This window comes from Myotis nattereri (assembly GCF_964212035.1).
Source record: "Myotis nattereri genome assembly, chromosome: 3".
Classification (NCBI taxonomy): domain Eukaryota; kingdom Metazoa; phylum Chordata; class Mammalia; order Chiroptera; family Vespertilionidae; genus Myotis; species Myotis nattereri.
This window is the reverse complement of record NC_138077.1, coordinates 195,087,337-195,114,128: the sequence shown is the minus strand read 5'-3', so window position 1 is coordinate 195,114,128 and position 26,792 is coordinate 195,087,337. Positions and strand designations below refer to the sequence as shown.

At 48.5% G+C, this 26,792-nt stretch overlaps 1 protein-coding gene across 1 annotated transcript in view; it reads right to left on the bottom strand.

Annotated features, from left to right (window-relative positions):
- LOC308515581 (CUB and sushi domain-containing protein 2-like) overlaps window positions 1-26,792 on the bottom strand; it is a gene marked incomplete at its 5' end in the record, with an annotated part of 48,805 nt that overhangs the window by 6,104 nt on the left and 15,909 nt on the right. The window contains 4 exons of the mRNA XM_081086091.1: window positions 6,784-6,971; window positions 11,028-11,166; window positions 15,690-15,881; window positions 21,093-21,295. Coding sequence (XP_080942217.1) covers window positions 6,784-6,971; window positions 11,028-11,166; window positions 15,690-15,881; window positions 21,093-21,295 — 722 coding nt within the window. The remainder of the gene's footprint in view (window positions 1-6,783; window positions 6,972-11,027; window positions 11,167-15,689; window positions 15,882-21,092; window positions 21,296-26,792) is intronic.

The window sequence follows — 26,792 nt, the reverse complement described above, 5'->3', positions numbered from 1 at the left end:
CCTTCCAGCCTCCTGGACAGCTAGGTCTGGCCAAAGAGATATAAACACAGTCAGGTCAAATAATACTATATTCTACTGCCTCACTAAGAGGAAAAGCCAAAAGCCTACAGGCCTACAAACCCCTGCAGTTTCTGCCTCCATCCTCCCCTCTGTGACCTCAACTCCTACTGTTCCTTTTCCAACTTTGCTCCAACCACAGTGGCCTCTGTGCTCAGAATGTTCCCCCATCCGCATGGCTACTTCTCTCACCTCTTCGAGGATTTAACTCAATGTCTTCTGAATCTGGCTGGAACTCCAGGGCTGGAAGTCATCGTGGAGAGTGACACCTTCCTGACTCGCTATTTAAAATTTCAATATTCCTTTCCCCACACCCCCGTCATCCTTCTCTGCCATTTTCCTCTGATCAATACTGCCTCATGTATCATATGCTTGCCTCATTTTTTCTCTCTCCCCATGAGAATGTAGGTTCTACAAGGGTGGTTTTTCAGTTTTGCTCACTGCTGTAGTCCAGTGCCTGGCACATGGTAGGCACTCAATATATAGTGTTCTTAAGCGGATTAAGAGTGGGGTTTCTAGAAAGGCTGCTTAAGGGAAGGTGACAGCTGAGAGAGTGCTCTTTGGCCCTTCCCTCTTCCTTTCCTTCCTCCACCCCTCAGTCTGGAACTCAGACATCATGGTTGGAACTCCAGTCGCCGCCACCTTGGACCCCGAGGTAACCTTGGGATTGAAGCCATGCACTAGCGTTGTAGAGCAGACAAAGGAACCTGGGTGGAGCCACTTCATTAGCCCCGATGACAGTCTCCAGACTTCTTTTACAGGAAGTAAACTTCTACCTCATAACAGCAACTGTGCTTTTAGGTAACTGCTGCGCTGGCACTGGGCCCCAGAACTAGACACTGTGTCCACAAGTCCTTTCCTCCCTCCTCTGTAGGCAAATCCTGCACTTTTCAATGCCACCCTCTCTTGAGCACATTTCTCAACTCTGTCTTCTCTCTGGCAGAATCCTGCTTTTCTTCTCTTGAACTAGCATGCATGGCACTATCTTGTAATTTGGATAAAGTTTCTTTTCAGTAGGTTCTGAACTCATAGAGGACAGAGACCACCACCTGTTCTTCTCTGAATCCCGGCAACTAGCACAGAACTTGGTGCTAGGGCTGGCTGTATCTGACACATAATAGAGGCTTAACAAATGGATGCTGAATTGATTGGCTGAACACCTCAGGGCTTGGAAAATCAATGATTCCAACTACAGACACTATTCTATAGTCACATGTCAGAGCCAGAAGAGCTCATCCTTGCATCATTATCGTGTTAATAATAATGATTAGGATAATGATAATGACGATAGCTTCTTACATAGGAATATCACTTTGTACTTTTCAAAGTGCTCTCCAACCTGTCATCGCATTTGTACAGCACAGTGGCCTCGGAAGTGGGCAGGGCCAGGCACACTGCTGTCCAGGTTATACACGGGGAGTGTGGCGAGCAGACAGGCTAACTGAGTCTTTCAACTGTTATAGGCAGAATTAAGACCGAAATTCGGTCTTCGGGCTGCCAAACCAGAGCTCAGCTGTAATGATAAAACTACATGACTAAAACATCATGATGATAATAAATAATACCCAGCCCCCAGCCCCTCACCCCCCAAAAAGGGGGCAATTATAAGAATCAGCTTCTTCTTATCCTAATAGAAAAGGGGCATTTCTAAATGCTGTCATAGAAACAAACAAACAAACAAAAAACAACCACCCAAACCCTCAACTAATACAGAACTATTTAAAAAGGTCGAATTAGAGCCATCCACTGAAATACAAGCAGGCTTTAAAAAGAATAGTGGAAGTCTTTGAATACTGATATGGAAAGCTGTCCAAGGGCTACACTGCTGGGTAAAAAACAAAACAAAGCAATGCCCCCTCCCCCCCCAAAAAAACAACCCCACCCACATTACAGATTAGTACACATGGTGTGATTCCATTTATATAGAACTGGGATCAGCAAGCTACAATTCACAGGCGCCCTACCTGTTTTTGTAAATAAAGTTTTATTGGCACACAGCCACACCCATTTGTTTATATACTGCCCACAGCTGTTTTAACATTATAGCAGCAGAGAAGAGCAGATGCAGCAGGGATCATCTGGCCTGCTAAGCCTAAAATATTTACTATCTTGCCTTTTACAGAAAAAGTTTGCCAACCCTAGTCTAGAATTTACTTGACTAGAATTTACTTTACATGACTAATGGTTCTCAGGGGGTGGTAGTAACAGAGGATGGAAGTTTTTAGAGTTCCTCTTATATGCATCTGTATTGTTTGAATTTTTCCTCCCAACAGGTGCTACTTTAAAAATAGGCAGAAATGAAGAGATTTCCATTTCGAATTTAGAAAGGCAGGCCCATGGCAGCGGTGGGTGGTGACAGTGGTGATGGTGGGAGCAGGTGTGGAAATCTAGTTGCAACTCCTTGGCTCACAGTGTCACTTCCGAGGGCTTGAAAGAGGAAATAGGTACTTTCTAGTACCTTCCAGTCCAGGTTGATTCACCTTGGCCTTCCCTGAGTTATTTCAGATTCTCTAACAAGTGCTTTGAGCTCTTCTTCCCTCTGTCTGAACACCATCTCACCCCTGCTCTTCTCAACCTGTAGGTCTCTGTTTCAATGTCACCTGCCCAGCAAGGCCTTCACCTCTACCGCCTGCCACTCTGAAGGGGGCTCCTTGTTTCTCTTCCTCAGAGGAGCTTGCTCTCCCCTAACTTCTCATGCTTCTCACTTCTAGTCTGTCTGCTTCTTTATTGTTTGTCTCCCTCGCTCACCTTTACACTCCCTCAGAGTAAAAACCGTGACCATTCTGCTCACTGGTTATCCTCCATACCCAGCCCAGGGTGTGGCATGAAGTGGAAGCCCAATAAACATGTACCAAATGGATGAATGATCTCTACACCTTTTCATGGCTGTCCCAGCCTATCCCTGCCCAGGAAGAGGCCACCACACCTGCTGGAAGATGAGAATAAAGATTCCCACCCACCTATTCTGCCGATCTCTCTGGCCTGGAGATTGACAGTTACCTCCCGGGATTCCTTTTTAATAACTGTATCCAAAAGAAAGGCCCCTCCTCATTCCTTTTGTTTTCTTCTAGCAAAGGGCAAAATCTACCCAGGAGGCAGAATTCAGATGAGAAGTGCCTCAAAGCATGGTCTCAAAAAATACACAAATGACATGACTGCATCCAGAATCATCTCCCAGGAGGCCTGTCTAGAAATGGCTGACACCACAGCCACTGTCCAGGAACAACTGAACTGAGACACCAAGAAACCACCCATCGCTACATTATGATTAGGTGGGCTGCCAACGCCAACTTCTCATTTAGAAATGTCTGTCGGTTTAGGAAGTGAACTCCCCGGAGGCAGGGGCTTTGCTCTGTTCTCACAGTGTATGGCACATAGTAGGTTCTCATTTACGATTTCCTGAGTGAACAAATGAATAAACATGCCTGATCTATCCTAGCTCCTCGGGGAAAATCCCAATTCTGAGATGCTTAACGTAAGCCTGGTCAACCCGATGGTCCTCTGGGACTCAGAATTTGGATGCAGACTGGAAAGTGACTCAGAGTCAAGAGCGAGGCAGCCACACTTGTCTTAGGAAAATGGAGAAGCAATGAAAATTATTTTCCAGAGAGAGCGGAATGGAGCAAATACTCGGAAAGGGGCAGGGAGGAGACTCATGGGTTCTGGAGACAGAGGAGGGTAACCCCAACCTCTGACTCTCCCTCCCTGATTTCAGTCCCTTACACCTCCTATTCTGGGGCTCTCATACCCTAAAAATACACCCCCTTTTGGAGCTCAGCTTGAGTAAGTTTTCGTTACCTGTGATAGTAAAACCTAGAACCCCTTTTAGCTTAAATTAGTTTGGCCGTTAGTTATTTGTTTTATGATAGTCTTTTCTTTTCTGTCTCACGTTGGTTAAGGCCATAGGATCTGGCCTCACAGTAGACCCATTCTGGGAATCTAGGGATCCTGGGACAGGGAGGAGACCACAGGGTAAGGCAGGGGTGCCTGGGCCCCAGCAAACAGGCTACCTGAGCAGAGACTGGAGACATAGCAGAGGAGTGACTAATATTAGGAGATGTAAAATCTGAATACTGGAAGGCAGCTCCAGGTCTCACCGGGTACCACCCACCCTAAACAGACACATTTATCTTGGTACTGGCACCACAGATCACAGTAAGGTGGTGAAGAGGGCATGGATGGCTGTGCCTCCGTTCTCCCCAGTGCCTGGCCTCCTTCAGACACTGGCTTAGATGGCACCTAGGTAGGTCTTATTCTCTGGGGCTGTGTTTTGGACCTGGGGACGCCTCCGGATATGATTTCAGTCCAACAGAGGGAAGTGGAAAGGGCTGCTTTGGGAAAGAGGGCCTGGAGGTGTGGCCCTAGCCCACGGACTCAGTGGAGATCTATGGGAGAGGTGGCCACAGCCAGATAACCCTGAGCAAGGTGACTAGGGAGGAAGCGGAGGGAGTTTCTACCAGTAACTTGGTATATCCAGGGATGGTGAAAAGAAGTCATCTTGTAAGGAGGCTGAAAGTGGTGGCTTTCGGGGTGAAACTTTAGAATCTCCATCAAGTAGAAGACTCAGGTGAGACAGGTCAGAAGTCACTCTGGTGGCTGATAAGGCTTGGTTGGGGTTAAAGTGCCATGTCGGTATGACTTTTTCTGGCTGTGCTCAGCTATTTGGGTGTAGGTGTAACAAAGGGTGCAGTTTTGAAAGGTTTGTACAATAGAAGGACCTCAGGCTAGGAAAACTGAAAGTACCGACGAGGGTGTGATTAGAGAGATGACTAAGAAGAAAAATGATGATGATGATGATAGGGCAGTGGGGGGTGGTGGTGGAGCGATGGGGTCACAGGCTGCGTCTAAGTTGGCTAAGTCGTGTCTTCTGTTAGAATTCCATCACCTGTGACAGTTTGCTGTGCTATCAGCCTGTGGAGAAGGGTTTGTGTCCAGGAGGGTTAGCAAATGGCAGGTGTCTGCAGGAAGAGAGGCCCAGGCCGCCCCACGAGGAAAGAAGACCACAAGCAAAACATCTCTAATCTGTGCACCAAGTGTCTTCTAGAACTGCATCTGACAAACTGCAGACAATCGATCGTTATGAGGACATTGATGAATAGATGGGCGTGAAGTGCTCAGGACAGTGCCAGCAGTTGGTAGACACTGTTGGCTATTACTATGATTGATGCTATTTGTGAGCTCATGTGAGATAGTCCCAGGAGTTGCCAAAAATATTTAATTAGAGAGCACTTTGAAAGGTTGCTGAAGTCCCACATTATGCAAGTGTGTGGGGGGAGGGGACAGGAGCCAGAAACTTTTTTCATTTTTAACTGGTCACGTGAGTCCATTTGTGCACACAGGCTGATGAGGCCTGGGTGCACTTGGGTTACAGTTACACTAACAAAATCAATCACCTCTATCTGCAGAGTCTTCAGTGCATACTGGGTATTATGCTCAGACATATAATATGTAAGTATGCAATACCTTTTAATTTTAACCTTCTGAAACATAATTAGATAGATAGAGATAAGAGGGATGGATTCTAAGAGATAATAACTTGCCAAGCCCACAAATCAAGCAAGAAAGAGAGTTGGGATTTGGATAATGGTGTCTGGGATAATTAGGGAAGAAGAAAAGGTCAAAAGGAGAGAAGAAAGTGGAGTGCTTGAGAGCCTGGAACTAATCCTAGTACTATGACCAACTGTGCTCCTATTTGAACATTATGGGATGCCTGGTATGTGCCAGGCACCGAACCAAGAGCTTTGATGCAAGAACTCACTGATCTTTACATTCTGTGAGATAGGAATTATTCTACTATCATTTTATAGATGAGGAACTGGAGTTTTCAGGAGGTTAAATAAACTTGCCCAAGTCCACTCAAGTGCTAAGTGGTAGCCATGAGGCCTGAGCTCAGCCAATCTGACAGTCTAGACCAGGCAGGGACTCGGCCTGTTCTTGTAAGTAGACGTTATTGGAGCACAGTGACGCCCATTCCTTTGTATTCTGTCTTCGGCTGCTTTAGTGCTACAAGGACAGAGCTCCGCGGTTGTGATGGAGATGATGTGGCTCACAACCTAAAATGCTTACTATGTGGTTCTTTAAGAAAAAATTTGCTGCCCCTGCCCTCGACCCTTATACTACTGAGCTTGTCTTAATTAACCCAAAAGTGCGATGAGAATAAGAGAACGGGAAAACTGGAGGGATGACCAAATGTGCCCAGGAAGTATCAGAACGTGTCTAGCCTACAGCAAGGTGCCAGAGTGTCCATGGGACAGAGGCCCAGGCACTGTGACCCCAGGGGTTGGATGAGCTGTCCATATGCGCACACAAGTTATCCGGGATGGTGGGAGGCTGTGAGGTGGAGAGGAGGATTGAGGTTTACATCAGAATCCTCAGCAAATGCAGGGGAGTGACCAGGAAGAGGTTAGTGGGCATGTGTGGGCTGAGGTTGTGGGATGGAAGAGCCACGAAAGATCCTCATAGAAAAAGAAAATGAGAAAAGGGGAGGAATGATGTGAAAATAGAAATGAGATGTAAAAAGAATGCTGGCCTCTTTTCTCCCAGGCTTGGGGCACATGGGTGCGAAAGGCTAAGCCACCTGGAGGGCCACAGGGGAGGCAGGTGCTCTGCAGGTGGCAGCGCTGCTGTGTGGTGGTCAGCCCATTGCTCTTCCCCCTACCCTAGGCTTTCCCTCTGGCAGGTCTGCTGGGCCCTGCCCGCAGTCATCTCTGCCAGCAGCGCCCTTACCTGTGTAGTCGATGACGAAGCCAACATTGCTCACGGATGCGTCGCTGCGGAAGGCGAGGAAGAGGCTGTTGCTGCTGCTCTCGATGCGGCTTGGGAGCTGGGAGCCGTAGAAGCTCCCTATGAGAGGGCTCAGAGAGTCCCGCCCGTCGTAGACGTGAAGGAAGTCATAGCCAGGCTCCAGGTTAAAGCTGGGGAACAAAAACATCCCACCCCACCCACCAAGGTCAAATAGAGCTCGTACTGGGCACAACCAAAGTTGGTTTAACATCTAAAATTTCATTAGTGTATGTCATATCATAGAACAAAAGACACAAACTGCATGCTTATTGCAATACTACTGTCCCTTGGTAACTGGGGGGGATTGGTTCCAGGCCTCCCAGACAGCACACCCTCCATCCACGGGCCCCCAACCCCGAGACTTCCTGGTGGGGCAGGGAAGGACGAGGCCCCAGCCACCTCCCAGTGAGTGGAGAAGATGGAAAAAGCAGGCTTGGGCAGAGGAGGCAGACTCCAGAGTCAGCATTCAGAAAGCTGCAGCTGAAATGGAACATCCTCTTTTTAAAAAATATTTTTTAATTGAAATGTATTTGACATATACTGCTGTGTAAGTTTAAGGCATACAACAAGCTGACTAGATACATTTACATACGCAATATGATTGCCATTGTAGTAATAATTAGCACCTCTATCACCTCACATAATTATCATTTCTTTTTAGTGGCTGGAATAATTGAGATCGAGTCTTTTAACGAGTTTGGTGATTATAAAACAATATTGTCCATATTCACTATATTATGCACAGAAGGGAAAATGAGTTACCAACTCTCCACACCCAGGAGTCAGCTGGAGCAGGTCCAGAACCCAGGTCCCCTCCCTGCTTCTGGGCTATGCTGCACCTTCTTTCCCAAGAGGGAAAGAGCTGGCCGGGGAGGCATTCCCAGGCAGCAAGGGCCTGTCCCCAGCAGGAGCCTAGCTTCATTCCTGTGTCCCTGAGCCAGCTCTCGCTCTCCCGAGGACTTGCTACCACCCCACTCCTGGCACCCACAGCTGTGCCTCTTTCTTAGCAATCCTGACAATAGTGTGAGGAAAATAAAATCTATTTTAAAAACTGTCTTAGTTTAGTAAATGGAATATTAGAGTTCCTGAATGTAATCTATCCCACTGGGATGGAGAGAGTGAAAATGATGGAAAACACCAGGGACTGGCAAGACTGTGGAGCCACTGGGATCAACCACTTTGGAAAGTGGTTCACCATACCTACTAGATCTGAATATATGCCCTACGATGCTATAGTTCCACTGTGAGGTATATATCCAGCAAAGGCAATTGGAACTAATTGAGCGTGCAAAGGTGAAAACAACAGAATAAGAGGAAGTGAGTGTGCAGAGAACAGATTTCTGATGCAATCTCAGCCATAGCCCAGCCACAGGCTGGGATACTCAGATACTCCATTTGGCAGAACTGAGAATGCTACGCAGTCCCACCCTTTGGTTGAGATGTGTGTGTGTGTGTGTGTGGGGGGGGGGGGGGGCGATGGCAACTCTTGGTCAGAGGGGGAGGGCCAGCAGAGAGAGGGGATGAGGGGTAGAGCCAGACATGCATGACTTCCTTCTTGCATGGCACCCTCCCACACTGGGTCAGCTGCAGGGTCCCCGCCACTGCTGGGTGGGATGGTCTTCCTGCACCATAACTCAGCTGCCATCCGCCTGCTCTTCTAAAATCACCAAGGGAGGGACTTGCTCAGTCTTGGTCACAGATTATGGCTCCACCACTTCCTAACTACCTTCTTCTGTCCCTGCCTTCCTTCAATCATTTGATTTTATCTGAGTACCCGCCTACATCGGGCACTGTACAAGGCGCCCGGGACATGGGATATGTCAGACACCACCCCTTCTTCCAGATGGGGCTGGGGCTGAAGGAAGTGATGGATGTGAAGAAGATACAGCAAAGTCTAAAGTCTGTACAGGTGTATGGGGTCACAACACAAAGTTCCCGGGAGGAGAAAATGAAGCTTTTGTGAAGGCCAAGCTGGCGCTGAGCCTAGGGAGATGAAAAGACCCTCAGCGGTTGAAAAGGATGCCGCTGTGAAGGGAGAGCCAGAGGCTTGGAGACTGCTGGTACTTCAGTCTGGCTGGAGCCCAGGGATCGGGATGGGTGGGGTTCTGCTGCGGTGGGGGCACTGAATAGAGAGGCAGGCAGCGACCAGATTGCTTAGAATGAAATTTAAGTTTGGACTTTAATTTATAGGGAAAAAGGGGCTGTGAAGGATTTCAAAATAAAGGATCTATCTATTGTTTCTTTTCTTAAAATTAAATGTAATTTACACATCATGAAATGATCATCTCTTACCAGCTTTGACACATGCATATCAAGTTTTGCCAATCCTAAAACTTTATATAAGTGGAATCATTCATTATGTACTTTTGTGTGTGTCTGTCTCCTTTTGCTCAGTGTGCTCTGAGATTCACCCACACTGCATGCATCAGTAGTTCATTCCTGATTGCTAAGAAGTATTACCATACATTAAAATGGAAAACAGGGTGGTTACTGTAGCATTTTCATAGACAAGACCACTCTGCGGCTAGCTAAGGAAGAGACTGGCATGGAAGGCAAGATGGGGGCAGAGGAACCCCTTAGGATACTATGGTGGTAATTTAGATGGGAAATAACAAGGCTTCAACCAGGGCAGCAGCTGGGAGGATGCACCAGAGGGGAAAACAGGAGGTGTGTTAAGGCAGCAGAGGCTCCACATCTTGGTCACTCATAAAAGAAGCAGTGAAGGTGGATGAGGGTGCCAATCCCGTGTTCAGAATGGAGCTTGTCTGGGGAGGAGCAATATGCTTGTGTGTTGCAGCCTAGCTCCTGCAGCACCAGAGGCAGCCAACAGTTGGATATCTGAGCCTACAGCTCAGCAGGATGTCTGGGCGGGGGGGGGGGGGGGGGGGTAGCAGAGGGGAGTAGGCAGTTTCTAAGAGGAAAGCCCTGGGAGTTGATGAGCTTATCCAGGAAGGAGGTGTGGATGAGAAGAGAAACGGCTTGAGACATTGCCTGGCCAAGGAAGAGGGTCATGAAGGGGAAGTGGTGCACTCACAAAAGAAGTTGGAGAACCAGAAGGGAGGGGGAACTTCATGAAACCCAAGGGGAAGAAGCAGAGCAGGACTGAGGGAGTGATCAAGAGGTGCTGGGGATAAAACATGGACAGTTCCACTTTGTTTAGCAACCAGGAGTTCCCCGGTGTCTTATCAGAGGAGTTGCCAGCGGACCCATGGGCAGAGACCAGCTCTCAGTGGTTCTCTGTGAAAGGAGGGGAGGGAGGAGAGAAAAGCAGAGACAACTCTTTAGAAGAGCTTGCCTCTAAAAGGAATAAAGGAGATCGTGGGGAGCTACATAGGGGTGCATCTGAGAAAAACCCGAGTCTGTTCATAAGCTGGGGAGCGAGTTGGAATGAGCTGGGTGAGCGCAGGGGAGAAAACAAGAGGAGGGCAGAAGACAAGAATCCAGCAAGGCCCTGCTTTCTGAATCTCAACAGCTTCGGAGCTAAAAAAATAAAAAAAATAAAATCTATACTAATAATAGCCTAGGTGGCATCTTGCCCTCACGTCGTCACAAGATGGCTGCGCGCACAGTGGAGGTGGGCCCAGTGGCCGCTCCATGTGGTGAGGCCTGTGGTTCCACAGCTCTGCACAGCGTGGAGAAAGTGGGTCGTGGCAGGGGAGGGCAGTTGTGGGCGATCGGGCCGGGAGGGGAGCAGTTAGGCATCAATCAGGCCAGCAGGGGAGCAGTTAGGGGGCGATCAGGCTGGCAGGCAGAAGTGGTTAGAGGCAATCAGGCAGGCAGGCAGGCAGGCGAGCGATTAGGAACCAGAGGTCCTGGATTGTGAGATGGGCCCGCAGGGATGGGCCTAAACCGGCAGTCGGACACCCCCCGAGGGGTCCCAGATTAGAGAGGGTACAGGCCGGACTGAGGGACACCCCACACCCGTGCATAAAATTCAATAACAATAAGAAGAAGAATAATAACAATAATAATAAGAAAGAAATAAGAATATATGTGAAGCCACTGAGTGCCACTCTGGGCCCATAGGAGACTTTCCGTAAATGCTCGGGTCTCTTCGTTTTGGTGCTCCTACACGTCCCCGGGGCTGAGCACTCACAACAGACCTGTGTATACTCACCCAGACACCCAGGTCTGAACCCCCTAGCTGCTCTGAACCCTTCGTCTCCCTCCCAGGGAAAGGTACATACATGTTAAATACCAGGGCGATGACGTAGTCTGGCGAGACGGTCACCTTCCAGTCACACTCCTTGCCTGGCGGGTAGGGCTCTGGGTAATTTGGAGACAGGATGACTCCTGAGGGTCCCGTCAAGTCTCCCCCACAGGGAGCTGAGGAGAGAAGACAAGGGTAAGACGCCCCCTTCACCAGGTCCGATTCAATGGGTGTTTGTAGACACAGAAGAGGGAGGATTGAGTTTAATACATCTGAGTTGACACCTGGCCCCAGAGGCCAAGGGGAGGGTGGAGTGTAATGGGTCCGAGGTTTCCCCTGGAAGGGATGGAATGTTTTGGAACTAGAGGCAGTGGTTGGGCAACACTGCGAATGCACTAAATGCCACTGAGCCATTCATTTCTCAATGGCTAATTTCACTTGAAGGAACGACTCAAAAACAAAATCCGTGACTCTGCCCGCTCCTGGCTGTATGACGTCAGAGAACTGACCTAACCTCTCTGAACCTCAGTGTCTTTCTGTTGCAAAAAGAGACAATACTGCCTTCACGGGGTGCCTGCAAAGATTTTGATGTCGGAAAGCATCTGGCATACCATAAGCAGCCAGTACCTGGAGCCATCATGCGTCTTTCAGACCCATGGAACACCTGCTCTCCGCCCGCTGCCTCCCATCCTCTTTCTAGGCGAGGCGGGCACTGTGCGTATTTACCGAGAGTCCTGGTGAGTTGGTCAGGGTGGCAAACATTACCATATTCACCTGCCAAGCCCACCAGCCTCCCACACTGCCAGTGCTCTTGGCACCTGCTTGGGGCTGCAGATCCCGTCCAATTTTCCAAAAGACCTTCTCCAAGAGAACATGTACGCCTCAGTCGTATGGAGATACTACAAATCCCCATCAGTCCACGGTGGTTTCCCTCCTGAGATGACAGGCCTTCCCAGCTGGCAGGAGAGGGAAGGTGGACAGTGATACAGCAGGCTGCTCACCCAGAGTCCCCCTGGCCCTTCCCAGATCCTGAGCCAGGTTCTGCACTAGTTGGTTGGGCTATTGCCCTGCAGCATGAGGGTTTGGTCAAGTGGAGGCCGGGAAGTGTATGGAGTCATTAACAGAAAAAGATGGCCAAGACTGTAACTGTGGCTTACGATGCACCATCGGAGATTGGCAGCGAAGCAGGCAAATAGTGAGCCCACAGGAGCATGGAGAGCCATGCAAGAGGAAGCCAGAAAATCCAAGACTGGACATGGGTTGGGAGCCAAGGTTGTATCCAAGGCTGAACTGAACAGCAGCCGCTGGCCTGTTGCAGAGATGAGCAATATTTATTGCCTCATGGTGCAGCTTTTACTCAGAGCAATGCTTAAAGGGCTGGAGCAACCTTCCACAGGGTCTCTTTAAAAATGGTAGGTCTTCAAGCCAGGCCATAAAAGTCCTAACACGGTTGAACAGCAAACCTGAGTGGTCATGAGTAGTGTGTTTTTTTCCATGGGAAATATATCTCAAACACCAACTTGAGTACCAGAAACACTCAAGTGGGCACCTATTAAATGTCAGGCATGAGCTATAGCATTTTAGCTGCCTTATCTCATTTCTGTCCCATAGAAACTCAGTGAGCTATGGACTATCCTTCCTGAGTTAGAAAGGAGGAACCGAGGCTCAGAGCTTAAGTCACTCGCCCAGTCACTCTGAGACTCAAACCCATGCGTGTCTGGCTCCAGAGTCCATCAACCGCTCTACCACCTCGGAACTGCTGATGGCAGTGGGAGAAGAGAGGGGCGTCCCTCCCCACGGGCGGGCAGGCACAGGCCCAGGCCCCAGGCACAAGAGCGTCTGTGAGTGAGGATGCTTCCTCGAGTCAGGTCTGCCTTGTATCTCCCGCGCTTCCTCTCCACTGAGCCTTCTCTAGAGAAGAGGGTTAGATGAATGGGACAGAACAGAGCAAAACTGCATTTAACAAGGCAAGACCACACTGTCCTGTTCACAGAGAGTGGCCCTACCCAGAAGCACAGCATGACACAGCCAGTGAGAGGGGGACACTCTTGTCATGCCAGCTGCCCAGCTCCCTGAGGGATCTTCCCAAGGGGGCACAATGATGCCTCCGTTCAGGCCAGGGCTGTTAGGCCTGGCCTTCCTTTGCAGCTCAGGAGTGTCTTTAAGCTTGCCTCAGATGGGGTGAATCTAGGCATTTCTGAAACCGCCTGTTTTTCTTCGGCTAACCCCTAAATTCGGCAGACCATTCCAGGAGGGCTGAGAGGTGGGCAGGCTGTACTGAGGGGGAGAGTTGTGACAAAGGCCATCGATTTTGAAGTGACACGGTCCTAGGTTCAAATTTTGACTATGCCACTTATTAACTGTGAGTTTGGGCACGTCATCATACCTCTCCAAGCCCCCATTTCCTGGTCTACAAAAGAAACTGAAAAGAATGATGATGGTAATGGCTTCTACTATATGCCATGGTTACCATGAGCTTTACAGCATTATCTTATTTAATCCTCAAAACGACCCTGTGAGGTAGGTACTTTTACTCTCCCCATTTCGGGGAGGAAAACGAGGCACAGGAGGTGAAGTGATTTATCCAAGGCCACACAGCTTGTGCTGGTGAAGTTGGACAGAACCCGAGTAGCTGGAACCCAGAACCTGAGTCCACATGGTGATTCTATTTGCGATCACGTGGCCACAATGTCCAGCCCAGCGCCTATCATGGGGATGACTTTCAACAAATACTTTTCTTCCTTGGCTTCCTCCCTGGAAGGGATGCCACAGCCAGACAGGCCGAGCCTGGAAGACAGCCAAGGGAGCTGGAAATTAGGGGCTTGTCACTGGGATGGCCAGGCTGTTTGAGAGAGAGGCAAAGACTTTCACTGTGTTGCCTAAGAAGCATTCCCAGGCCACAGGGTGCAAGGAATGGGTAATGAGAGCTGAGTTACCCGCTTTGCCCTGCTCGCTGCCCATTTACTGCCATCAGCTTAATGCAGGGCGGCCCTTCTTCTCCACCTGGGATGGTTTTGTCTCAGGACCTGCTTTTCTGCAAGATAAGCCTATGGAATCCCTGCCATGAAGGATGCTGAATCAGAGGGGCCTTGGAAGTCATGTGGTTCCCTCCAGGGCCTTCCCAGACCGGATGCCCTAGACCAGAAGGAACTCTGGTTCAGGGAGGGCAGTGAGTCTGAAAGCTCGAAAGAAGAAAACTGGGAAAGGAGAAAGGGCAGAGGAAGGGAGGAGGGAAGGAGAGAAATGAGTATTTCCTGAGATTCGGGCTAGTTGTGAGTTCTCCCACAATGCCAGGAGGAAGTCTATTGTCTTTCACTTTACAGATGAGGAAACTGAGGCTCAGAGAGTCAAAGTAACCTTCCCACGGCCACTGAACTAGTAAATGGCAGAGCAAGGAAATAACGTGGATCTGTCTCCTTCACTATCCTCCACGCTTTGCAACAGTCACGACATGCAGTTGAGAACTGAGCTGGTCTGGAACCCGGATCTCGCCCTCCTGTCCACAGCACATGCACATGCTCCATCACCTACCCAGAGGACTACCAGTTACCACTGAGGGACAGGGTTCAGGGTCTGTCTTCAAGGCCGGGCCTCAGGGCATGGCCAGCAAAGCCAGACCTCAGATGCGGGGACTGAGCCCGTGTGGAGAGAGGTGCAGGGCCCCGCCGGGTGGGCACTGCGGGGCAGACGTCTCCGGAAGTCCCCGGAGCCCGTCTCCAGCAGGGGAGTCAGTGTGCGCTGTGTGGCAAGAAAACGCAAGGCTCTGTACACAGAGGAATCAGGGTTTCAGGGTTGGCTCTGCCATGTCCTGGCTCTGTGATTTGGGACAAAATAATCCAAATGTGTCCAAGTTTCAGGTTCCTCAACTGTAAAATGAGGGAATGGCACTCATTACGGAGAGCTGCCGGGAAAGCGAAATGAGGTTGTGGAAATAAATGTCCAGAATGGGGCTGGCACACAGTAGGGCTCAGTGGCTACTGGTTCCCCTCTAGCACTCATTGCTGACACAGAAACACATTCAGTACCTTGCCTGAGTAAAAGAGCTGAGCGGAAGTGAACACTGGGATGTTTGTCTCTCTCTCTCCTTCTTTCCTGTTCCTCTCTCCCTCCAAGCTCCCTCCTCCCCCCGTCTCCAGTTGCTATGCTAGGGAGCAGGATTATTCCAGCCCAACCCCTACAAGCTGCATGACCTTGGACATGTCTCAGAGCCTCCAATTTGTCCTCCATCCAATGGGAAGATTTTAAGACTAAGGGCAGATCCGGAGAACCAACACCCAGGTGACCAACAGTGACCTTGGGAGGAGGAGGACCAGGGTTCCTTCCTTCACACCCAAGCCTGGGGGTGTCCTTCTAGAGCTTTGGGTAATGGAAGGGTCATTTCAGAACCTGCTGACCTACCACCCAACACGACCACTGTCCCCTTCCAACCTATACATCCTGGGCCAGACACACCTGGCTTAGGAACCTTTGGGGACATTTTATAGAGTGAAGAATGTGGTGTCCGTGTGTGTGAATGTGCGCATGTGCACACACACATGCACATGTGCATGAAAAGCAAACTTTGGGTTTTCTGCAACTTTGGGCTGTTCTGAGTCTCCTGGCCAGACTCAAGGTGAGGCTGCCACGTATGTGGACAGGGGGTCTGGAGCCCCCACGTGCTGGGGCCAGAGGGCAGGGCTCGCGCTGTGCTGCTCCGTACCGATGCATGTTGGCGGGCTGGGCTGCCAGAAGAATCTGTTCTCGATCTTCACGCAGCTGATCTCTGCGCTGCCCTGCAGGGCGTAGCCAGGGTCACACTGGAACACCGTGGAGTCACCAGCTTCCCAACTGTCACCACTCCGGCTCCCATTCTGTGGGACCCCAGGGTCATTGCAGGACGTGGCTGTGGACACTGGGACAAGAAAACAGAAGAGGAGGTGGGGTTGCCTAGATGCCAGCCACAGGAGGCTCCCAGTGCACCCCCCTCACTGACATCACCATGTCCATCAGCCGGGCCCCCTGCGTGATTTCCGACACCTCCCAATAGAGCCACCATCTCCGTTCTCACCCCCATTACTTCCGCTCCCTCTGCCACTGCCACTGCCACCCATTCTCCCAACATCTTCACCATCCCTGTCATCCCGTCCCGAGAAGCTGAGTTGAGCATGATGGTGCTGCTATGATTGTAGAACTGAGTTCAGCTTGATTTACCGATACGAGACTGTTTCAGAGCTAAGCTTCACAATCTTGTCTAATGTAGGTAACATGATCTGTATAAGGGAGTGACAAGATAATTAAGTATAAACTCCAAATTCAATCAGCAGGGGCTGCAAAGGAGTCCCGGGGTCGGCCGCCCGAGCGCTGAGCAGTGGCTGCGAAGATGCAGGGAATTACTCAGGCGGGTGAAACCCATATTCTCTCTTGTGTGGCAAACAACCAAAGACTCATCAGACTGGAACTAAAGATAAATCCAATGTTTGTAACAAGGCAGAGGTCAAAACAAGCATTAGTAACTGAGATGTATTAAAAATTCAAAAAACTCAGAAATTTGGGAGCTGCGTATAGTCTTAATACCTAAGCTAGTGAAATGCAAAGCAGACGTTTTAAGTGAATACCCAGTGAATGATGTAAGGGAGGAATAAGTGAATAAACGAATGAGTGAATGAGTGAAGCAGGAGAAAGTGCACCAAAGGAAATGGTGAACACGAAAGTCTGGGGAAAGGATTCTGAGGCAGCTGCAACAAGCCAGCTGCCGCCACAGTTCCCACTATGTCACGGTTCACAGATGGGTCGGCAGGACCCAGGGACAAGAGGTTTTGAAGGCCACAGGATTGATAACATTCATTTATTTGGAGGGTCAGTTTTTCTTTAAAATTTTGGAGAAAATAACTTTTATACTAAAACAAGTGAATTTATTATGGAGTAGGATGTAAAATTCATATTCGTTTTTAAGCAAAACCATGAAGCTGCAAAGAGATTTTTGCTTCCTACACCCTCCGGATCTTCTGAAAATAGGCATCTACTCCCTTCTATTAGGTGACTTCAGTGGAAAAGTCTAAGAAGCGCCAGCCCAGGGCAACAGTACACACTCATATCACTGAGTGTAAGACCTAGGCTTGTGTGGAGAGTCTGGAGTTACAGTATCTAACACCCGACCCCCAGTGACGCCTTAGACAGTATACAGCAAACTAGGCCTGCAGCCCAATCTGGCTCTGTGCCTGTTCTTGTCAATGAAGTTTAATTGGAACACAGGCATGCTCATTACTGACATACTGTCTATGTGCTAGAATGGCAGAGCGGCATTGTTATGTCATATGGCTCACAGAGCCTGACATATTTACTATCTGGTTCATTACAGAAAAAGTTTGACTACTGGTATATGTTACCCTACCTGAAGCCCTCCCCTGCTCAGATCACATTTTAAAACCTATTCTTCGCTTGTGTTCAGTTTTAATTATTATCAGCATTGGTGATCTTCTATCACTGTGCTCCAGACATAACTGTAAAATCTTCTTCCAACACAGCAGGCACAATCCCTTTCCCTACTTGCCCCAGGGCTTTTGCACAGGCTGGTCCTTCTGCCAGGAATGATCTTGCCATGCATCCTATGCCAGCTCTATCCTGTCATCCAGTTTTCAGCATCAATATCACCTCCTCAGACAGGTCTCTTTGATCCTCTTCTTCTGGGCTCATTCTTTACCCCCGCTTCCATCACTTTTATCACATTATCCCATTTTGTTCTTTTCATAGCACAATCTGTAAGAACCTGGCTAATTTATTTGTTTGCCTCTTAATTGTATACACGTGTGCATCTATCTCTATGGGAACAGAGACCTTGGCTGTTTTGCTTCCAACTGCATCCCCAGGGCCTAGAACAGTACCCAGCACACAGCAGTGCTCAGTAAAAACAGACTTGGCTTTCATCTCTGGCTTTCCAGGGCACTGTGCACATGTAAATGATTCCTTGGGGAAAAATAGCTCACTGTTCTGAGCATACTCAGAAAGATTATTTATATGGGAGGCAACAGCGTGCCATGATTAAGAGCCTGGATTTGGGAATCAGACACAGGGGCATTGATCCAGGCTGGATGACCTTGAATGAGAAACTTCTCGGGGCCTCCAGAGCCCACATCTGCAACCTGAAGGTGTCTGTGAACACGGGAGGGAGAATGCCGTGGAGAGCCTAAAGTGGCGCCTGCTCAGTAGATGGCAGTGGTTATGCTCCCTCTCCTCCGTGCCCCTCACCTTTCGTTGTTCTCGCTTTCCCTCTTTCATGCTCCTGAATTTGAGCTGCTTGGCACAGCCTCGGAGAAAGGCTGGGCCCACGTGGTACAGACAGGATGTGGGGTGTTACACAGTCATGTTTACTTAATAAAGCCGAGCGGGCACTGATCGTCCCTGGCATTTCTGTAGATCCCCTGCCAAACACACACTATAGCGTTAACACGGGCTGAGCCTCTCGCTCCCCGAGAGTAGTCCTGATATTTGCTAACCAAGGACAGTAACAGGGGAGGTAACCTTTCCCGAACCTCGGTTACACCCAGACCACTGGCCAGGCTGGCGAGCTTTGTCCACTCCCCTCTCTGCGGACCTAAGCAACGCCCAGGGTGGCTTGCCCAACTAAGGAAATCCTCGTGGGGGAGAAAACCCTCCATGTATTCGTCCACGTCGCCATGTGCCTACTGTGCAGGCCGCAGTGAGTGAGCACCTGCTGCATGCGCACCCCGTGGAGGAGTCAGATGGCGTGAGGTGACCCCGAATCCCGCAGAGCTCTCTGTGGGGTGGCCGGCAGGTGGCCAGCTCCACTGTAAAGCAGAGTGAACGGAACTGACAGCGTGCTAAAGAAACAAGTAAAGTGCTGAAGGTGCCATCGTCTACAGCGATGTATTCTGAATGGGCAGGTTAGGAAAAAGTGGCCTCTGAGATGAACCTTGAAGGAGGAAAGAATGTCGAGGAGCTGGGCAATGCCCGAGAAGGCACTGGAGCTGCTGGGTGAAGGCACGGCTCACGAGACGCCCAGGGACTCTGTCCCACGTGGCGCCGCTGAGGACGCGGCGGAGGTCAGATAATGCAGATCCGTGGGGGAATTTATTGGTACAATTATGGGCTTTTTTTTTTTTTTTTTTAAAGCCATACTCATTGGTGTGGGCAGAGCCAGAGAAAATACATGTCTCGTTTAATTATTCATAATACTCCTTTTCCCAGAGAGTGTACTGAGCTGTCTCTTTAGCATTCTACCATCTTCACTGCTGGGAGTCCCTTCGATTGCTTCTTCCAGCAATTTCCAAAGTTTGTATCACGAAATGCTAATCACTTGAGATGGCTTAGAAAGAAGTCATCCCCGGCCAAATATGCCTGGCCATTGTGGCCTACAGGCACCTCCTGAATCTATGTGCATTAGCCCACCCACAGTCCATAGAGGTCCCAAAATACAGATAACCTCTTTAGATCTGCCTCAACCTGAGGACCTTCCCAGCACCACCTGACCCTGCATTTTTTTAAAAAAATATTTTTAAAAACTATATTTTTAATTGATTTCAAAGATGGGTAGAAACATCATTGATGAGAGAAAGTCACTGATCAGCTGCCTCCTGTATGGCACCTACTGGGCTGGGGATCAAGCCCCCAACCCGGGCATGTGCCCTGACCTGGAATCAAACCATGACCTCCTGGTTCATAGGTCAATCCTCAACCACTGAGCCACACTGGCCAGGTGTGCAAACTTCTTTTTCCTGCAATACCAATAAATAATCCCTGGAACTCCAGGGAACAGATGCTGGGAAACGCTTATCTAAAGTGACTCCCTTGTTGTACCGTGCTGGAACCCTAATCTCAGACGAGTTCAGTGCTATTCAGTGGCCCCAGGGACTCTCTCCATGGGTGAATGAATGCCATGATCAAGGAAGAAGACTCCCAGTGAACCTTGCAAGGAGCTATTCCTCACTGGGCTGGAAGCCTGCATTAGTGCTAAATGGGCAGATTAATAAGTACAAAGGAACTCAATGCTGGAGACTCTCATCTGCCCACACCCTCATCTCTATGGAGGAGATGGAACAGAAGAGAGCTAGGCGCAGGGTCTATAGCTCCATTACGGCCCTACTGGTGCCAGGGCTATACCCAACCACCCTTAGCTGATACCCCGACTGGTGAGAGTGTGGAGGCAAAGCCACGGCACAGGTGCCATGCAGACTTGCCTCCGGAATCACCATGGAAACCCCTCACACAGACAGACAGAGGAGTAAGGAGATGGTAATGAAGACAGCTGCTGTATAATAAACGCAAGCACCGACCGAGGCAGAGTCACTTGTGCAGGGAGATGAGTGACGGGAGAGGCACTTCAGAGGAGATGAGATGATGCATCACAGGCAGAGGCAGGGCCAATCATAGACATTATCTAATATTGGGACTTGACGTCTGAGCACTGCCCATCTTCCGCAGCTCTTTGTCATGCTCCTCCATAATTGGCTCCGGCGGTACATAATTAATTGAATTTAGATTGCTCACATTTAGCTGCCAGACCTTTACTAGACTAAGAACCGGAATGTGCGCCACGTCAGATCGGCTCTTCCACAACCGCCCCCCAAACCGCTCTCCACCTCCCTCCCCGGCTCCCGTGTTTCAGCCCCAGGGATGAGCCTTGCGTCTGAACCGGTTACCCTGCCTCTGTGCTGTGAACGTGCTCTTTACAGCCAGGGTGCCTTTTCTCTCCTTTTCATCGAATGGGGGCCACAGAGGCTCCAAAATCCACGTCAGTGGCAAGACCAGCTCTATGTCACGGCCGACTGTTCGCTGTTGGAAACACTGTCTTTTCTCCTGTAACTGCTACTCACCTTCAGGTCTGAGCTTGGGCATTATCTTTCCTGGATGGCCCAAGGTGAGCATCGTAGTTTACATACCTCCTCCATGTGCTTATCAATTTGTACGTAAGTGTCTACTAACCTGCCTGTGTCCCCCACTCCCCGCACTGAGCAAGTGCAGCGTGGGTATCTGAACAAGCGCTAGTCTTGAACCAGGCACACGCAGATGCTCAGTAAGTATCTTTACATGAGTGGAGGGCTGGAGGGCCGGAGGGGCTCGAGGCAGCCGGACAGACGGAGAGGGGCCGGGGAAGGCTGGCACAGACCTGAGAACTGCATGGCAAAGCCCTGCTTGCTGGTGAAGAAGTCGGTGCTGAACTGCAGCACCACGGAGCTGAAGGTGCTGTGCAGGTCCTGGGGCAGCGCCGAGCCGCTGAGCTCCTTGAGCAGGACCCCGCTCTCCACGGGCCCGTCCCAGATGCGCAGCACATCGTGGACCTCCTCCGTGTCGAACACCAGGAAGTGGAGCCTGAACGGGGAGAAGAGGCAGCAGTCAGGTGGGGCCCAGCCACTTCTGTCCGGGGCACCCGGTTAGGGAAGGTCAGAAACCTACAAGGCTCGTAGGAAGGGAGAGAAGGCCGTGTCTGGCAGCATCCTCAGAATTCCCACCCAGCTTGCTCCTCCCACTGCACTCATTAGTGATGGGGACAAGGGTGAGGGGTGTAGATTTTAAGCACTTTTTTTGGTTAATTCTCACCAGAGGATATTTTTTCCACTGATTTTCAGAAAGAGTGGAAGGGAGGGAGGGAAGGAGAGAGAGAGGTTCATGTGAGAGACACATCGACTGGCTGCCTCCTGTACATGGGCCAACAGGGGCTGGGAATGAACCTGCAACCGAGGTATGTGCCCTTGACCGAGAATCAAACCCATGACTCTTTGGTGCGTGGCCTGATGCTGTAACCACTGAACAACACTGGCTAGGGTCAGCATCTTGTTTGGTATCATGAGCCTCATGTTGCCATTGTCAACCCCCAGCCTTCTCGGTTCTACACAACAGCTCCCAGAGCCACCCCTGAGTCCACACCCATATCATTCTAAGTTGTGCGGGGGATGCTGAGAAGGTTAGAGAAAGGATATAGGCAAAAACAGACAATCAAATGCCAGCAAGCTATTTTGTGTATATTGACAAACTGATTCTAAAGTTTAAATGGAGAGGCGAAAGACCTGGAACTGCCACACGATACTGAAGAAGAAGTTGGAGGACGGACGCAGCCTGATGTGAAGACTTCATATGAAGCTACAGCAATCAAGACAGTGTGGTATTGGTGAAACAACAGACAAATAGATCAATGGAACAGAGCAGAGAGCCCAGAAATAGACCCACACAAATATAGTCAATTGATCTTTGACAAAGGAGCAAAGGCAACACAATGGAGCAAAGGTAATTTCTTCAACAAATGCTTCTGGAACAACTGGACAGCCACATGCAAAAAAATGAATCTAGACACAGATCTTATACCCTTTACAAAAATAAATTAAAATGGACCACAGATCTGAATGTAAGCATAAAACGAAAACTCGTGGAAGGTAACAGAGGGGCAAGCCTAGATGACCTCAGGTATGGTGTGACTTATTAGATACAACACCAATGACATAACCGATGAAAAATGAACTGATAAGCTGGAAGGCATTAAAATTAAAAATTTATGCTCTGCAAAAGACAATGTCAAGGGAATAGGAAGACAAGCCACACAGACTGCGAGAAAATCTGCAAAAGACACATCTGATAAAGGACTGTTATCTAAAATAGACAAAGAAATCTTAAAACCCAACAATAAGAAAAACAAACATCCTGATTAAAAATGGATTAAAAGTCTTACCAGACACATCGCCAAAGAAGACATACAAATAGCAAACATACAAAAAGTTGCTCCACATCTATGTCAACAGGGAACTACAAGTTAAAACAGCACCGAGATACCACTACACACCTATGTGAACGGCCAAAATCTGAAACACGGACACCCAGAGCTGGCGAGGATGAGAAACAGCCGGGGCTCTCACTCATTGCTGGTGGGAATGCAAAATGGCTCAGCCACTTGGGAAGACAGCTGGACAGTTTGTTACCAACCCAAAGAGACAATTCAGCAATCACATTATGTACTGAAAGCTAATCACAAATGTATTGAAAGGTATGTCCGCACAGAAACCTGCACTTTGGATGCTTATAATGTTGTATTCATAACTGCCAACCAAGATGTCCTACAGTAAGTGAATGAAAGAATAAATCGTGGTACATCCAAAAAATGGAATACTATTTAGCACTAAAAAGAAATGAGCTATCAAGCCATGAAAAGGAAGCTTAAATGCGTATTGCCAAGTGAAAGAAGGTGTTCTGAAAAGGCTACACACTGTATGATTCCAACTATGACGCTCTGAAAAGGCAAAACTATGGAGACAATGGGAAGATCAGTGGCTGCCAGGGACTGGATGGGCAGGAGGGATGGCCAGGTGGAGCACACAGGATTTTTAGGGAGGTGAAAATACTCTGATGATACTATAATGGTGAATACATTATTATGCATTTGTCCTAATCTACAGAATGTACACCACCAAAAATAAATCCTAATGTAAACTATGGGCCTTGGGTGATAATGATGTGTCAATTTGGTTCATCAACTTTAATAAATGCCCCACTCTTGAGGGGGATGTTAATGGGGAGGCTTACTTGTGTGAGGGCAGTGGGTTTCTGGGAAATCTCTGTGCCTTCCTCTCAAATTTTACTAGGAACCTAAATCTGCTCTAAAAAATGAAGACTTAAAAACAGGAGGCGCTAAAGAGCAGGGGTTGCTGTGGGTGCCTGAGACGCTGGCCCAACTGTGGTGGGTGCAAGGGTAAGCCTACACCTTGGTTTCCCAAGGGCAGGACGTGGGATATTAGCTACATACCAGCCAATCCCTGACAACCCAAGGAGGCTAGGCAGGGCTCTCCACGTGCGGTGAGCCCGCTGGCCACAGAGACCAGCAGGAATCTTCCAGAACAAAATGGTTCCGACTGCCAAAGCTGCCTTGGTTAAGAGCCCATGCAAATCTCTCTCTCCTAATCAATTTGACTTTGGAATCATCGTAGACTGACATAAAAGTTGTGAAGATAATACAGAGAATTCCTATAAACCCCTCACCTTTTCTTCCATTGTTAGCATCTCACAGTGCCCTGGTACATTTGTCACAACCAAGAAACCAACTGTGGATCAAGACTTTGAACTCGACTCCAGACTTTATTTGGATTTCCTGTTTGTCCACTGGCATCCTTGTCCTATTCCAGGCTCCAATCCATTCATCACCATCTCCTTTTAAAACTATATTTTAAATTATAAAAATTTTAAGATGTGTTCAAGGCAGAAAAAGGCAAACAATAGACAGATGTATTCGATTTTTAAAAAGTCTCTTTCACACAAACCAACCTCCTTTTCCAGAGCTCTTCGCTTCCTCTTAGTTTTGGTGCATGTTCTTCCAGACCTTTTTTTAGTGTGCACAAACACATTTCCCCCCCAAATGGAAGCATATTTTACATGGTGATTGTGCAACTTTCTTTCTTCACTGAATACAATATTATGGGCATATACATTAATTTTTTTTTCTGCAGAAAAGAACATTATTATATTTCACTATGGCTTTAGTGTTGTATTTTATACTAGAGACCCAATGCACGAAATTCGTGCAACGGGCTGAGCCTCGCAGTCCCAGCTTTGTCTGGAAGTTCATCCGGTTGTTCAGCTGTTTGGTCTCATTAGCATATTACGCTTTTATTATTATAGATAAGTCTGCAAGGAACACTCTTCATGTAGCTTTGCACATTTCTGTTAATATTTCAGGTGACTTATAGAACTATTCTTTTTGGGGGAGAATGGGCATATATTTTTTAAATGCTGGAAAATATAGCTAAATCATTCTCTTAAGTGACTGTATCAATTTACATCCCCACTGAACAGTATATTTGTTATTAATATTTTCTCCTGGCATCTGGTATCTTTTTTCCTTTTAAATTTTGTTTTTATTTTGGGATAGAAGTTATTCATATTACATACACAACCATGTTAATCTTTCCCTTTAAGAATAGTGGTCGTCACATTTTCCTCTTCTCCCCCAAATGGCTCAAAAGCAAAACTTTAATATTTTCCCAGAACTTGTATAGTTTCATGCTTTGGAGGTTTACAGGTTCGTTATTTTTCCAAATGCACATTCAGTTGTCCCAACATCTATGTAAAGTTACCTCGTCCACATTTTGACTATGAAACGCTGTTTACTTCCTCCTTAGCATTTATTACAGCCTTCACTTATTCACCTGTTTGCTGCTCGTCTCCCAAGGAAAAAGGTAATTTTCACCAGTGCTTGACCAGCCTTGCTGACTATTGCAGCCCCAGTGCCTAGACGTGCCCAACACTCCGGACGGTACACTGGCTCCCTGGAGAGAAGACCCTCAGAACTGGACCACCCAGGTTCCTCCACGGGTGTGAAATGTCGCCTTGGCCGTGGGGCCGATTTTGACTCTCCGCTCCAGGGCTCCCTCCGCTGCCTGCTGGGTTGTTGGTGATGCCGTGAACACAGCTGCTCAGCATACTTTGGTTTTCATAGTCTCATAATCTGATACGGTTACGGGGCAAGTTTCCTTTTGTATTTTCTCTGCACAATTTCCTAGCTAATTTCCCAAATGTATCCTTTTAGATGAACTTTACAGCGATCAAGTTCCAAAATATCCCACTGATATTTTATTTGGAAGTGAACATATGTATGGATTAATTGTGGCCAACTGATATCTGTGTGTTACTGATTTTCTCCAGCCAGGAACACTGTAGAGATCTTAAGTTACTTAGGGTTTAGTTTATGTACTCCAGTGGCTTTATGGTTTCCTTCTCTGCTACATTTCTTGGATATACTTTTTTGATACATATTTATTGTTGACTGTATGTGTGTGGGCTCCTTATTTTCAGCCACCAGTTAGTTCTACTAGGATTCAAGTGAGCCTCTCAGATTTCCTAGATGGTCCCTGTTATACTAGTAGATGTAGGTGGAGACTGCCGCGCACCAGAAGCTGTGTGGGTTTTCTCAGTGATTGTGTTCCCGTCCCTCTGGCAGCCCCCACTCTGAGGGCTTCCGGCAGAGTGAAGACAGATGGGCTGCTCTTCAAGGTGTTTACGGGGAACAGGCTGGTGGATGGGCTCCACGCGGGGGAGGGAGGAGCTCCCAGGAAGCAGAGCAAACAAGAGCCCTGGCTGCTATCCTGGCGACCCCTTCCTCCCGTCTCCCCGCTGCCACTCGGTGCACTGAGGGGCAGACCAGGCGGTGAGCTGTGCGGTGCTGCTGCACGCGTGCTCGGAAAAGAGGGGTTCATGGACGGGACTTGTCAAGGAAGGAAGCGGGAAATGAGATTGAATTTTGGGTGGCATGAAAGGGAGTGTGTTTTCTTTGGATTAAATAACATGGGACAAGACACAGAGGCAGATGGGGAGGTGACGGTGCCTGGGAATAAAGGTGACCCCACCCTGGAATTGAGGTGTTAGGATGTCAGAGGGAAAAGAGCTGTACTGAGAGAAGATAATGAAAATTAGCTAGAAGAGTTTGGGTGTTACCTTCTTTCAGTTACAGATGGACTAAAGTCCCTAAGGGTGAGTAATTGAATGAATGAGTGCATCGATGAATGAATGAATAAAATCCCAGGAGGACAGTCTGATAGGAAGTTGTGAAAGGAAAGAATATGGAGACGAAGTGGAAGTGAAACAAAACATGTTAGGAAGCTAGCACTGTGTATAAGGCATTCACACATTATCCCATTAAATCCTCACAACACCTTTATTTTGTAGGTAGCAGCGTTTCTATCTTTAAAAATGAGAATACGAGGTTCAGCAAGGTTAAATAACTTGCCCGAGGTCAGGGCTGGTTAGAAACTGAGCCAGAATTTCATTATAAAATTATAGTCTAGGTTAGAGTTTAATGCTTCCCCTCTTTTACCTGCTGCTGCTGCTCACG